Here is a 15,045-nt window from a genome sequence, read left to right as displayed (position 1 = left end):
AATTATCAAATATTAAATTATTTATATATTTTGTATTCATTCAATAAAGTATAAAACAAAATAATTCACTATTTTATTTGTACATTTATATTTTCGTTGAAAAAAATTTATTTTTTTGTAAAGCATTTGCGTTTTATTTTAACTAAAGTAGCTATTTTTGTTATTATTATATCTATACTATTTAATAATACCCCATTCGTACAAATAGAAATATGTGATAATAAATGCTGACATTATAGGTTTTTAGCTGTAACCATCACAACTGGCCTATAAATTACAAACATACGCAATACACCAATTACATACTAGAGATACATCAGATCATTAGTAAAGTACTTTAGTGCCCTGTTGTCTCTTTTTAAGCTCCATATAAAAAAAGTTAGTTAAACTGTAATTGAACTTTAGTAATTAAGAACATAATTGTAATTTACTTTTGGAGGAAACTACTAATTGTAATTTGGAAAAAAAATCTGATCACCATAATTTAATTGTAATCAAACATGCATAATTGAAAACATAATTGTATTTGAAAAATGTAAATGATCCCAATCCTCAGCCCTGAAAAGTTTAAAAACCTCTGATTTGCCTGTTTGTTCAAGTCAGGGCTTTAAATGTGATATGGAGGTTTTCATTAAACATGGAAAAAAACATGTGAAAAACAATTTTAATGAGAAACAAAATACAAAACTTTGATTTATACACTGCAAAGAATTTTCCTAAAGACAAACAGAAAGAAAACAGGTACTGTACAGTTGGTAAATGACCTGGACAGTCAGGGAGAAGCTCAGCAGACATTGGGTTTGTTTGAACACCTCAGAGAAGGTTTTTTTAAACACAGTCTCAGAATGTGTTGCTTTGTCTTCAGGTGACTGTGTGTCACATCTGTTGGTTCTGCGGCTCAGATATCAAACTTGTCCTCGCAGACACAGTGTCCGTTCTCCTCGTATTCCTCCCGGGTCACCACCATCTCCTCGTAGTCTGGACTGTGAGCCAGCAGCTTCCCTCCTTCCCACGAGTAACACACCGGACTGCAGGACCACATACACACACACGTCAGAGCAACCCACAATCGACCATACACCTTCCTGGCACCCGTCACGTTCTACTCCTAAAGATCCAGAAACGTCATCCGTCTCAATGTTTCAAAAGTCTGAACTGTCTTTGGAAGCAATGACCTCAGTACGCTTCCCAGTCTCAGAGAAGATCATTTATGCATGGAACACAAGTTCTTTTTACACATTAGGAAAAAGAAAGAGCTGCTGTACAGGCTGTCAGAAACAAAGGACAGGAACAGATCTATTCTTCTTCCTCTGCAGGGCTCTACACTACAGTGGGAGTATTTCACTCGCATTTGCGCCTACATGGCAAAAATATTTAGTGTGCGAGTAAAGATAAATACCAAACATCCCTACCTTAACTTGACTTCTCATGATGAATAGCTTTCCAAGTAATTTTATTTCATATTCATTTTCAGAAAAGGTGCATGTGGACACCACCATCTTTTATCAGTTATATTTGCTTCATATTTAGCCAAACTTTCAGAAAAACAATAATAATTTGGACATGTTTTGTACTTACCAATAACAGAATGATTAACCATTTACATTAGTGATATATGGTTCGGTTTTCCTTAACAAAATCTGAACTTGTCATGTGACAGTAGATTGGTGCCCTACTTTACCTACAAGACAAGTGACCTTTAAAATGTCATCTACAGCCCATATGCAACAAAACTGTCATCTACAGTAGTTTAAAATAGAGATGTCCAGATCCGATATAGACGGTAAATGGAATTGATTTATATAGTGCTTTACATATCAGCTCATTCACCCATTCACACTCACGTTCAGTGTCTTGCCCAAGGACACTTCGACAAATAGACAGTTATAGACGACCCCTCTACCACCTGAGCCACCGTCGCCCATTAGTTATCTGATACTGGTCCAATAAAACCCGAGTATCATAATATGTCGACCTGCATCCAAAATCTCTGATTTAAGCAGACTAGTCCATCACAGACTCTGCTCCTTAGATAGATAGATAGATAGATAGATAGATAGATAGATAGATAGATAGATAGATAGATAATATTTTCTCATACCTACTGTTGCTGACTATTGTTCTCTTACACACACAAAAATAAGTAATGACTAGAGGTAGGAACTTCTTGGAACCTCACGATACAATGCGTGATACAAAGCTCACCAAAACGATTATCTCACAATATGACTATAGTGCGATTATCAATATATTGGACAGAAATCAATCTACAATAATCTATGATATAACAAAAAAAAGATTAAGTGAAAAAATACAATTTTTATTTTATATATCTGAAAGACAATAAATTGAAAAAGTGTCCTATGAACAGTGACACTATTTTAGTGCAACATTTCTGTAAATAAGTGTCAACATACCAATGTAAACGAATAAGTATCTCCAATAGTGCTTTCTATAAACAAAAAAAAGGGTCTTTCTTCACCAGTGACACCATTATAGTGCAATATTCCAGTAAACAATATATTGTTTCTTTCAACAAACAGTGACAAAATTTTTGTGAAGACATACCTGCACATTTTAGTGAAAAAGCAGAAAAGGTTTTGAAATTTTTTTTTAAAAAAATCGATACTTAGCAGGAGCATATCGAAAATCGATTGTGCGGAAAAACATCGCGATATATCGTCGTATCAAGATATCGTCACACTCCTAGTAATGATTTACGCTGATGTTGGATTGGCCAACATGCAAGGATGCAATATCAGTATCAGATATGAAGAAGTTGTATTGGGACACCCTTAGTTTTAAAATGAGCTATCCTTGTCCTTTAATAGTCCTATAATAAGTTAATAAGAATCCACTTGGTCAGTCCCTTTAAGAAGTTTGATCTCACTCCTGCAGTGAAATGCTGGCTGACTTCTAAATGTGCCAGACGGCAAACACACAAAGGTGGTTAGACAACTGATATCCTTCAAAGAGGAAAAAAATTAGAAATCAAAATGTAAATCAAAAATGCGTGATGTATGCCTATTAGTTTGTTTCTATGATTAAATATTTTACTTTAGGTGTCATCCCTGGGGTTAGGTCCACTGGCTGAGGATGCGATGCAGCAGCAGTAATCATGTACATCATGAGCTGAAACCAAGGCTGCTTTGGGTTAATGCGTGTGATGGTGGGCTCTTACTTTGAAGGAAGCAGGATGGAAACAGGGAGGTGGGCGGGCACGAGGGAGCGTAGCTCCGCCTCCAGTCGCTCCCTGAAGCCTGGAAAGAGTGTGTTTCCTCCAGTCAACACGATGTTCTGGTAGAAGTGAGGCTGCATCTCTGAGAGCACACATGAGTGAGTGTGACTGACATGCACGCACGCACGCACGCACGCACGCACGCACGCACGCACGCACGCACGCACGCACGCACGCACGCACGCACGCACGCACGCACACACACACACACACACACACACACACACACACACACACACACACACACACACACACACACACACACACACACACACACACACACACACACACACACACACACACACACACACACACACACACACACACACACACACACACACACACACACACACACACACACACAACTTTTCTCCCTGAGGCTGACCTTCAGGCAGAGCCTGGACAGAGTGCACGATGGCCTCTGGAATTCCCATCTCCTGGATGCCGATGTCAGATGGATGGAAGAGCATTTCAGGGACGGCGAAGCGTTCGTTTGCCAACCTCAGGATCTGCTCTCCGGTTTTATACTTCCCACTGAGAACCATCTCCTCTCGAGGCTGTGGCAGGAAGAAAAATAAAATACTAGACCTGTGAATAGTATCGCAATAACTTGTGTCAAATTTTCTGCATTGTTAAAAATATTATCAATCGTTACTTTAAAAAAATCAAAATTTATTGAAAAAACACAGGAAAACTTAAGAAAACTAGTAAAAATGTGCATTTCCATGAAAATGAAAGTGAGAGTGCTAGATGTACTAAATGTTTATCAAAGACTGTCTTCCATGTGTCTAAGGATACTCTGTTGATGAAACACTAAGTGCTGGAAAGATGTAAGCAAAGCAGTAAGGTTTAATCTCGCAAAGGATAAAATTGAAATCCTAACTGAGGAAAATGACTTTACGACTTTACTCTGCATGCTGTGACAAGGTGGAATTAAAAGTTGAACTCATCCAATAACAAGTCATCTTGGTCCAGATGCACTTCAAAGCCATATTTTAGACTGACAGAATGACTATCAAAAAGTGGGAGTGTGTGCAACACTGCCACCCTGGGACAATACTGTCATTATATTTTTTATTATTATTATTATTATTATTAATAATAATAATAATAATAATAATAATCAGAGAGCTGCTCTCTCATGCAGTAATGTGCACAGACCGCTGGTACTCAGCAGCTGAATGTAAGAGCACTAGTTTGTATCTGACTACATTTGAATGTTCAAGGTTTACATTTATTCTGTACCGTATTTTTTGGACAATAAGGCGCACTTAAAATCCTTTAATTTTCTCAAAAATCAACAGTGTGCCTTATAATCAGGTGCGCCTTATGTATGAAATTAATATGTCAAAATGTTTTAGTACAATTTTGGTAAACTATGAAGCTGCACTACTTGATTGATTTTTGGCGCTTCAGGGCTACCGTAGTCAGACGCCTCGTGGAGTGATATGTACCTGTACTGTGCTTCAACATACTGAACTGAAAAAGTGAGTGTAATGTTCTGTATTTTATGTGTTAAACCTGAACAATGTTGAGAGTTATTGTTAATGAGTTGAATAAAGTTTGACTTACCTGACTATTTTGTTCCGCTTAATGAGCCTTAATAATAATAATAATAATAATAATAATAATAATAATAATAATAATAATAATAACAACAAACCGGTGCGCCTTATGTATAAAAATAGACCCGGTCAGACTCATTCATTGATAGTGCACCTTATAATCCGGTGCGCCTTATACTCCGAAAAATACGGTGCTTTTCTCATATTGACACTGAAATTTTATAAACCCATAGGTTAGATTCACTGTGCTCTTTTTTTAATGGACTATCTTTGCTATTTAACAAAGTAATACTTCATGTAATAACAGACTGACCTTTAACAAAGACAAAACCATGGAAATCTGCATGGTTTGCCATTAATTATTATAATTTTTTTAATCAATTGACACAATTTCAAAAGATATCAATTCACTATTTACATAAATCAGTAATCACACACACAGCTGTACATTCCAGGAAGTGAGACGGGAAGGGATCCCACCTTACAGAAGCCTTTCCTGATGGAGCTGAAGTCTGGCAGAACGTAGTCCCTCATCAGAGTGTTCTCTTCTCCCTTCATCCTGAAACAGACAGCAGGGTCAGTGTCAGTCAGTCAGTCATGGTCAGTGATTGTCAGTGAGGGTCAGTGTCAGCTTACTGAGCCAGCTCCATGTCTCTGAGGAAATCCTGGGACACGTAGCACACGTCCTCCTTTACCTGGTTTATTACGTGAGTCTCATCCATGACGTGAAGCTGCCTGAGAGCACACGCACACAAATAAAAAGAAACCAACACACACACATGAATGAAGAGAAACACACACAACACACACACTCTCTCTCTCTCACCGGTATGAGATGATCTCCTTTAAATGATTAGTCAGCAGTTTTCCTCCAACATTGATCCTGAGCAGAAAAACAAGAACAATGATGTTTGTTATTGTCGCAGTCTCAGTAAACCCTCATTCTTCTCCTTTGATCACACTGTGCACTCAAAACAGCTGCTGTTAGGGTCAGACTGGTCATCATATTATCCTGTGGATGATTCTAAGCACAGATGATGTACAAACTGCAACTGAATGCGTAGCTTCAATGGAAGTGTTTTTGTTGTAATGTGAAAAAAAAGTGAAGCAGCAACAGGACGGGAAATATAGACAAAAAATTATCCAGATAAATTCTGGTATTTATCTCTATAACGATAAAAATTAAAATAAATAAAAACAATTCCCAACTTAAAGTATGAACAGATCGCTTACAAACACAAATGTGTGTATAAAAAGCATGTTTAGTGACTTGTAATGACGGTGTTGAACACACACCTGCGAATGCCCTCATGCAGCTTCTTGCTGCGACAGTAGGGGGCGATGTGGGTGAAGGAGAAGCTGGAGTCGACCACCAGGCAGCAGAGCTCCGAGGGTTTGGTATGGAAGTAGTGGTGAGCGCTGAGTGAGCCGGCTGAGCCACACAAAGGGTAGAGACAGCAGAAAGCGTATTAAAACCCTAGATCGGTCAATCGTGGCACTAGGAGGATGTGGGACCCACAGTTGATCCGGAGAACTGACTGGAACTGATACTCTTCAAACAGGATCTCGTTCATGGACTCCTGGATGGAGGAGAAGTTGAAGTAGGGCTCAGTGATGACGATGCTGGTGTCTGCAAAATCCACCTGAATGGAAGCAAAAGCAGCCCAAAAGATGCTTAAAATAAGAAAAAATAATTGCGACTAATTGAAAAAATAATCAATAGATTAGTCGACTACAAAGATAATCGTTAATTGCAGCTCTAGTATGAACAGCCCAAGGTATGTCTCAGTTCACACAGCATTATAAACGCTGATATTTTCACCACGTGTTTATAACCTAACGTGCACCTTGGATGTACATGACATGTTTGTGTGTAATTAATTTTGCCACTGGGTTTTATGAGTTTTTTCTTGCCGAAGGAGGGTCTAAGGACAGGGGATGACATTTATTATCTATTTGCTTAAGTCCAGCAAACATTGGTGCAAACTTTATCAATTTATCATGCGCATGTCCCATAGAATTAAACCAGGAAAATCGCACACGCTATTTTACTTTGCACCCACAAATAAACCCCTTTATAACACTACAGAGTACAGAGTATGTACACCTCTTTGTACATCCAACCTTCAAACACATACTCATTTGGCCATAATTGACAACTCTACTTAAGCTCCTCCCATTATAGAAATACATACTACATACTAAATATAGGTGCATAAGGTAAATAAAATGTGCTTAAATTATTTAAAACATTTTTTTTTAAATACATAAAATTAAGGCTGAATAAATAAATTAGAGTGTATGGTTTGCATTCATTCACAGGGCATTTTTCATGGTTTCCAAGGGTTCATCGTAAAGGAAGTCCAATGGTTTTGGTCCATTTATACAGATTTTTAAACAGGCAGCCAGGTGTTCACCTTGCATGAGAAAGTCTGTTTTCACCTAAGGATTAATCGATTATCTAATTGAAATTGTATCCATTAATAATAATGCTTAAAACACATATATGAAAATATTTAAGATTAAATCGGGGCTTTCGCCTTTAATTGGCCATGTAATGTTATTACATTAATGGAATTTGTCCTCTGCATTTAACCCATCCCTGAGGAGCAGTGGGCAGCCATTTTGTGGCGCCTGGGGAGCAGTGCGGGGTTAAGGGACTTGCTCAACATCCCACAGTGACGGCCCAGGTGAGGCTTGAACCGGCAACCCTCCGATCACAAGCCCAGCGTCCTTCACCACTAGGCCACCACTTATTTAGCACATGACCAACATTCCAAAAAATTAACAAAATAAAAAAAATAATGAATGTTTAACTTGAGCCCTTGAATGCACTGGTGTACATTAAATAATAATGTACAGACCTATAACTAACTGGTGGACTTCTAAAAGTTTGTCAAATTATGAAAATAAAAACACAATATAAGTTCATGTGTCCTGCTCATGCGTCATTACATTTCTACTTTGTTTCCTGTGCTGTGAACGTCTCCAAACGGGTTCTGCGCATCCATTAATTTGTGTATCTCACCATTATTTCTAGATCCGATATTGATATTGGATGTCGGTCCGATATACGCCAGAAAACGAATATTGGATTTTATCGGACTGCATCTATAATCTCCGATATATATTATATTTATTCAATTGTAGAACACTGTAGATATTATGTTGAAGGTTAACATTTATGTAACCAATTGGTTAATAATAAATGGCTCAGTTTTTCTCATACCTACTGTTGTTGACTACTGTTCACTGTTTGAGTAACATCACTTGATCAAGCCTTTTCTAACATTCCACACTACAAAATACATCATAAAAGTATGTATGATTCGTGTTGATATCGCATCGCATCGATATCAGCAAATAGCTAAAGCTGCAATATCGGTATCGTATCAGAAGTGAAAAAGTAGTATTGGGACATCCCTAATTATTTATTGTGTGCGCTGCCTTTTTCTCCCTTTCAAGCAACAATATTTATAAGGCGGACCAAAGACAATCGTGATTAAATGCAGAAGATCTAGGAGACGTGTGACCGACTGAGCCTTGCCTGTCAGCCAATACTGAGGGTGAGCATCTCCATGGCAACGCATCACACAGTAATATGTATCCCACTGTGCCTGAACTTCCTTTTGTTTTTCCTCCATGCTTCATCTCAAACTCTGCTTCGCGGACACTTTAATGCTCAGATCGAACTGAAATCAAACCACTCTGCGTATAGAATCACTCCATATCCAGGCATGCATGCGCCAACTTCAGTATTTTAACTTGCTCTTTTCAATTTCCTGGTTCAGCCACACTGTTCTAGCCTAACAAGTGTGTCAGTCAAAAGCCGAAATCTGACTTTTGGGCCATTTTCGGTAAATAAGTAGCCCTTAATGTAACATAAGTTTGAGATGTTTATACCTCTGGACTCGTTTACCCACAATTTGTCTTTATGATATTGTTGCAGCACAAACATATAAATCTATGGGAAACACTACTGATCTGGATTAGTAGATACTCTGAACCAAATAATCTGATGGAGAAAAGCGAAAAAGAGCAAAAAACACTTAAACACTAAAAAAATGGGATCACACAGATACTTAAAGAGTAACTAAACCCTGCGATTCTGGCTGACGTGCGTCTAGGCTGGATAAGCCTATAAAATCTACAAAGAACAATCTATGCTATGCTAATTACCTATTCAATACTCAGTATACCTCTATTCACAATGATCTCAGTCCAACTCTCCACATATTGCAGAGTCCACAGATGCTAGTTTTTATAGGAGGGGCGGGGCTCAGTGGTAGTTTGGGTAGAGGGCAGTCACTCTTACATTTTACAACAAAATACACCTAATTAAAATATTTTTAGTAAAATGTCAAGAGTAGACTGCGATCAATCGACAACACAACTTCATAATCAAATACATTTGTCTTCAGCATAAACAAAGTGATTTTGGGGTTTAGCTACTCTATAAAGGGTAGAAATGGGATTGGCTGGTCATGGTGTGTCTGACGGACTGCCCACTAGGCTTTATACAGAACGATCAGGATTTTTGGGCCGATCACCGATCAGTGAGTTTAAAAAAAAAGGTCACCGATCCGATCATATGAAGTTGGGTTGTTTCTTAGGTAACGACCAAATTCCTTCGGTACTACCTGATACAGGTTCACAGAAAAACCAATGGTACCATGTTTTGGGACCTAAACGCATCCTTGTGACTGTGAGAAAGTGGAAGAGTTGGCTATTTCCATAAAGGACCTGAACATAACATTGCACGCACGAGAGTCATGGCTCCGCTTTTTAAAATGCGATGCAGACCGAGCACTTGCATGTGTAAATGTGAGCTAAACCATTTAATTTAGTCGCTGAACAACAGCTGTGTCGGCTACAAGAGAGTTAGAAATGAAGCTGCGGAGGCAGACCACACTGAACTACGTGAATTTTGCCCTTTGCTCAAAATACACCGGTATGCACCAGAGACAGCAACAACAAACACCAAAATAGACAAAATAAATTAACAGTAAAAGTTCAAAAGGAAACATAATACACTATGAAGTGAGGTAATAAAAACACACGTATAACCTACTTAAAAACAATCCAATAATAAAGCAATACATCGATAAAAGTGCAAGAACAGCCTTCAAAGTGCTTTTGTTCACTCTGATTACAGCTTGTGGGAAGAAGCTGTTAATGTGGCGAGATGTCCTGCATCACAATGAAAGATATCTTCTCCCGGAGGGACGGAGCTGGAGCATGGCTTTACCAGGGTGGCCAGTACCAGAAGAGTCATAAAGACCCTCCAGAACAGGCAGCTCACAGTCCTTTTTGCAGCGCGGACCACCTTGCTCAGAGCTCTCTTTTCTTTGGCTGTGATGTTACCAAACCACACAGTCATAGAGTTAACAAGCAGACTTTCTCTAGTGCAAATTCCCTGAGTTTCCGCAGAAAGAAGAGACGCTGACAAACTTTCTTGACAATGTGATTAATGTTTTTGTCCCATCTCAGGTCACTAGACAAAGTTAAACCCAGAAACTTGCACTCCTCAACAATTTGCATTTGAGAGTTATCAATGACAACAAGCGTGTGAGAGTTACCATGACTAAAATCAAAAACAAGTTCACATGTTTTAGATGTGTTCAGCAGGAGGTTGTTTTCTTTACTCCACTGAACAACATTTTTGATTTCTGCTCTATAACATGAATCATCATTCTCAGTGATGAGACCAATAATGTTGGTATCATCAGCATATTTGATGATCAAATTGGAGTCAGAAGAAGCCGCATAATCATGAGTGTACAGAGTAAAAAGCAAAGGACTTAAAATGCACCCCTGAGGATATCCAGTATTCACAAACACTGTCAGAAAGACAGTCATAGATTTTTACTCTCTGTGATCTACCAGTTAAAAAGCCAAAAATCCACTTATGCTAAGCATCACTCAGACCAAGAGACATGAGTTTTTCAACCACTTTACCTGGGACAAGAGAGTTAAATGCAGAGCTGTAATCAATGAACAACATTCTCGCGTGAGATTTAGCATTGTCCAAATGTTGGTATACAGAGTTCAAAGCAAAAGAGATCGCATCCTCAACGCTCCTGTTTTCATTGTACGCAAACTGGAGCGAATCGACACAGCAGGGATCTGGCTCTTAATGAAGTCCAGTGCAAGCCGCTCAAAAGTCTACATCAGAACAGACGCGAGGGCCACAGGACAATAGTCATTTTGACACGTCACTGGAGATTTCTTAGGAACCGGCAAATGAAGACATTACAGGCAATCACATTAATTGCATAAAATGCAAAATATCGGCCGTTCCGATATAGCCAATCAGGTCGATGTAAAGCCTACTGCCCACATTAATGGATGATGTTTGAGCACCTTAAACATTTCCTTCCCAAACAGATGATCCCACACTTTCCTCTGTACGTCCCAGTTCACCAGGTAACCCTGAAACGCACACAGACACACACAGTGATCACAGGGCTGGGATTGGGCAGAAACCTGGAGCACAGGTGGCTGACCTCTGACCTTCTGAAAAGGGAGGATGTAGAAAAGCCCGGATGGGTCTTTGATCTCTTCCAGCTGATTGGCTGTGAAGGTTTTGAGGCGGGACGTTTTGGAGCGAAACTGGCAGTTTGGGATGACGCTGAGAGAGAACAAGCAAAGAAAAGGAAATCAATGAAGGTTACACCTCCTTTTTTCACTGCTTTAGTTTTAGTGAACATTATAAAAAGCTGTAGCTTTAAATATATGTTATTGTATTTGTAATATGAAGTAACCAATTATCTATCAGGGTTGGTCAATTACATTTTTAATTCTCAGAACGTTAATTACAATTACAATCTCAGTTACTAAAGTTCAATTACAATTAATCCCAATTCCTGAAATAAATATGGTTGTCTTGTTAGGCTTCCTAATCAATGAAAATATTGGTTTTAATCATTTTGGTGTGGGGATCTGCACCTTTTTTATGTCAGTATACCCCTAAATTTAAATTTTTTAAATGGTCAAATGTGGGAAAGCTTGATATGAAGCAAATTTTTATAACTATTAACTACATATGTGTGGAACTGTACAAAGAACTGTCACATGGTTCATCAGTTTTGCGTCCAATTATAATTGACAATTTTTATAAAATGTTCATGGCAATTACAATGTCAATTATCTCAACTCAGTTACAATTTAATAAAAATTACGACAGCAACAAATTTTGAAAACTACAATTACAATTAGACCATAGATGTAATTAATGATCAATTATGGACCCAACCCTGTTATCTATATTAACATTTTTCTGTGACATTAATCCAATTAAGACATGAATATAACTAATTAACAGTAGTAATACAGGTAAAAGCCAGTAAATTAGAATATTTAGAAAAACTTGATTTATTTCAGTAATTGCATTCAAAAGGTGTAACTTGTACATTATATTTATTCATTGCACACAGACTGATGCATTCAAATGTTTATTTCATTTAATTTTGATGATTTGAAGTGGCAACAAATGAAAATCCAAAATTCCGTGTGTCACAAAATTAGAATATTACTTAAGGCTGATACAAAAAAGGGATTTTTAGAAATGTTGGCCAACTGAAAAGTATGAAAATGAAAAATATGAGCATGTACAATACTCAATACTTGGTTGGAGCTCCTTTTGCCTCAATTACTGCGTTAATGCGGCGTGGCATGGAGTCCATGAGTTTCTGGCACTGCTCGGGTGTTATGAGAGCCCAGGTTGCCCTGATAGTGGCCTTCAACTCTTCTGCGTTTTTGGGTCTGGCATTCTGCATCTTCCTTTTCACAATACCCCACAGATTTTCTATGGGGCTAAGGTCAGGGGAGTTGGCTGGCCAATTTAGAACAGAAATACCATGGTCCGTAAACCAGGCACGGGTAGATTTTGCGCTGTGTGCAGGCGCCAAGTCCTGTTGGAACTTGAAATCCCCATCTCCATAGAGCAGGTCAGCAGCAGGAAGCATGAAGTGCTCTAAAACTTGCTGGTATACGGCTGCGTTGACCCTGGATCTCAGGAAACAGAGTGGACCGACACCAGCAGATGACATGGCACCCCAAACCATCACTGATGGTGGAAACTTTACACTAGACTTCAGGCAACGTGGATCCTGTGCCTCTCCTGTCCTCCTCCAGACTCTGGGACCTCGATTTCCAAAGGAAATGCAAAATTTGCTTTCGTCAGAAAACATGACTTTGGACCACTCAGCAGCAGTCCAGCTCTTTTTTTCCTTAGCCCAGGTGAGACGCTTTTCGCGCTGTTTCTTGGTCAACAGTGGCTTGACATGAGGTATGCGGCAGTTGAAACCCATGTCTTTCAAGCGTCTCTTGGTGGTGGATCTTGAAGCACTGGCTCCAGCAGCTGTCCACTCCTTGTGAATCTCCCCCACATTCTTGAATGGGTTTTTTTTCACAATCCTGACCAGGGCGCGGTGATCCCTATTGCTTGTACACTTTTTCTGACCACAGTTGTTCCTTCCCTTTGCCTCTCCATTAATGTGTTTGGACACAGAGCTCTGAGAACAGCCAGCCTCTTCAGCAATAACCTTTTGTGTCTTTCCCTCCTTGTGCAATGTGTCGATGGTCGCCTTTTGGACAGCTGTCAAATCTGAAGTCTTCCCCATGTCTGTGTAGGCTTCAGGACTGGACTGAGAGACCATTTAAAGCCCTTTGCAGGTGTTTTGAGTTAATCAGCTGATTAGTTTGTGGCACCAGGTATCTTCAAAATTTAACCCTAACACAATATTCTAATTTTGTGACACACGGAATTTTGGATTTTCATTTGTTGCCACTTCAAATCATCAAAATTAAATGAAATAAACATTTGAATGCATCAGTCTGTGTGCAATGAATAAATATAATGTACAAGTTACACCTTTTGAATGCAATTACTGAAATAAATCAGGTTTTTCTAAATATTCTAATTTACTGGCTTTTACCTGTAGTTTTAACATCATTATTGTTATTATGCCACATGTTTTAATAATCATCAGTCAGAGAGCTCTGCTGCAGTTCCCTGAATCAATGAATCTGATCATTGTACCCTGATCAGATTCATTAGCACTTTAAAAGCCTTAGTAGAAATATATCTCCAATAATAACCGTACAGTAGGTCTAAATGTATTGGGTACCCCAATTTATTCTTTTAATAAGAATCCCGTCAATAATTCAATAGACTTTTCCATGGCCTAAAGTCTGTCTTTGGTTAAAATTATGTCAAAAATCCATTTTTTTTTAAAAAAACTTTTGATGTAATCCTGCTAACAGACAAACGAATAAACGCAGGTTATTTTTTTTTCTTAATCTCCTTTGCAGATGTAATTGAGAGTAAACATTTTTTTATAACTCTTTTTAGAATTTAAAAAAGTGTAGAAGACAGAAATACAACAATCTTTAAATATTGATATCAATATTATCATTTTCTCTAACTTTTTTTTTTTTTTAAGAAAAGAAACCCCATATTATTTTTATTTTTTCAATGTATTAAATTCTATTTCATCTAATTCATAAATATTGGGAAAACAATTAGAAACAAAATGATGCTTACACTTTTTAACCTCGTATTTTTCCTTTCGTCCCAGAATTTCAATGTCCAAATATTGTAGTTCAGGCAAATGTCTGTCTTTTTCTCATTTTAATTTAAAAAGAAAAGTTTACCAAAATAAGCTGATTTTGGTCTTTATTGGTCAAAATCGTTAACTTTTATCTTTTTTTAATGGACTCTGGTGTGTTATTAGCATCGTTTGCCACCGTGCTAACACTTACCGGACCGTTTCCTGGCTGTATCCGATCTTAGCCGTGTAAGCTCCATTATCCAAGACTAATGTCGCCATTATAATGTTGACTTCGTCCACAAAAATAACACAACACTTATTTCATTGTATTTTCCATCAATTTTAGTGTTGAAGTTAGCATCATTGTTAGCTACCAGTATGACAAACAGCTCAGTTCATGCGCAATTGCTGAAAAATCCCAGCCAATCACGGGCTCGGACTCTTTTCAAAAACGCTGACTGACAGCTCGTACAGCCAATCAAATTTAAGATGTAAATTAATGCTTTACTAGTTATTTTCCAACAAACCAAATCTCTGATTTGATAAATACTCATGGTTTTAACAATAAATAATGATAATTGGTTATAATTATTATTTTATGATCAAAATATTATTACATGATTGAATTTGTCTACATTTTTGTTTGTAGCCCTGTGGTCATATATTCTGTGATATCTCAGAGTATAAA

At 38.0% G+C, this 15,045-nt stretch overlaps 1 protein-coding gene across 4 annotated transcripts; it reads right to left on the bottom strand.

Annotated features, from left to right (window-relative positions):
* Positions 1–649: 649 nt before the first annotated feature.
* On the bottom strand, positions 650–14,753 carry actr6 (actin related protein 6). 4 transcript variants are annotated; one of them, XM_028451295.1, is made up of 11 exons: positions 14,569–14,753; positions 11,310–11,434; positions 11,167–11,235; positions 6,323–6,446; positions 6,100–6,235; positions 5,630–5,686; positions 5,440–5,538; positions 5,284–5,362; positions 3,624–3,795; positions 3,182–3,320; positions 650–1,028 (listed from the first exon to the last, which is right to left on the bottom strand). In XM_028451295.1, exons 1-11 carry the CDS (start codon positions 14,612–14,614, stop codon positions 899–901), a joined length of 1,176 nt encoding a protein of 391 aa, XP_028307096.1. In that variant the 5' UTR covers positions 14,615–14,753; the 3' UTR covers positions 650–898. The 4 variants fall into 4 exon arrangements, with proteins under 4 accessions (XP_028307096.1, XP_028307095.1, XP_028307098.1 ...); XM_028451294.1 differs by having other exon boundaries at positions 11,317–11,434; XM_028451297.1 differs by lacking the exon at positions 11,167–11,235.
* Positions 14,754–15,045: the final 292 nt, after the last annotated feature.

The sequence above is a fragment of the Gouania willdenowi genome, chromosome 6 (assembly GCF_900634775.1).
Source record: "Gouania willdenowi chromosome 6, fGouWil2.1, whole genome shotgun sequence".
NCBI classification, from domain to species: domain Eukaryota; kingdom Metazoa; phylum Chordata; class Actinopteri; order Blenniiformes; family Gobiesocidae; genus Gouania; species Gouania willdenowi.
Note: the sequence above shows the minus strand (reverse complement) of the source record. Positions and strands in the feature narration are given on the sequence as shown.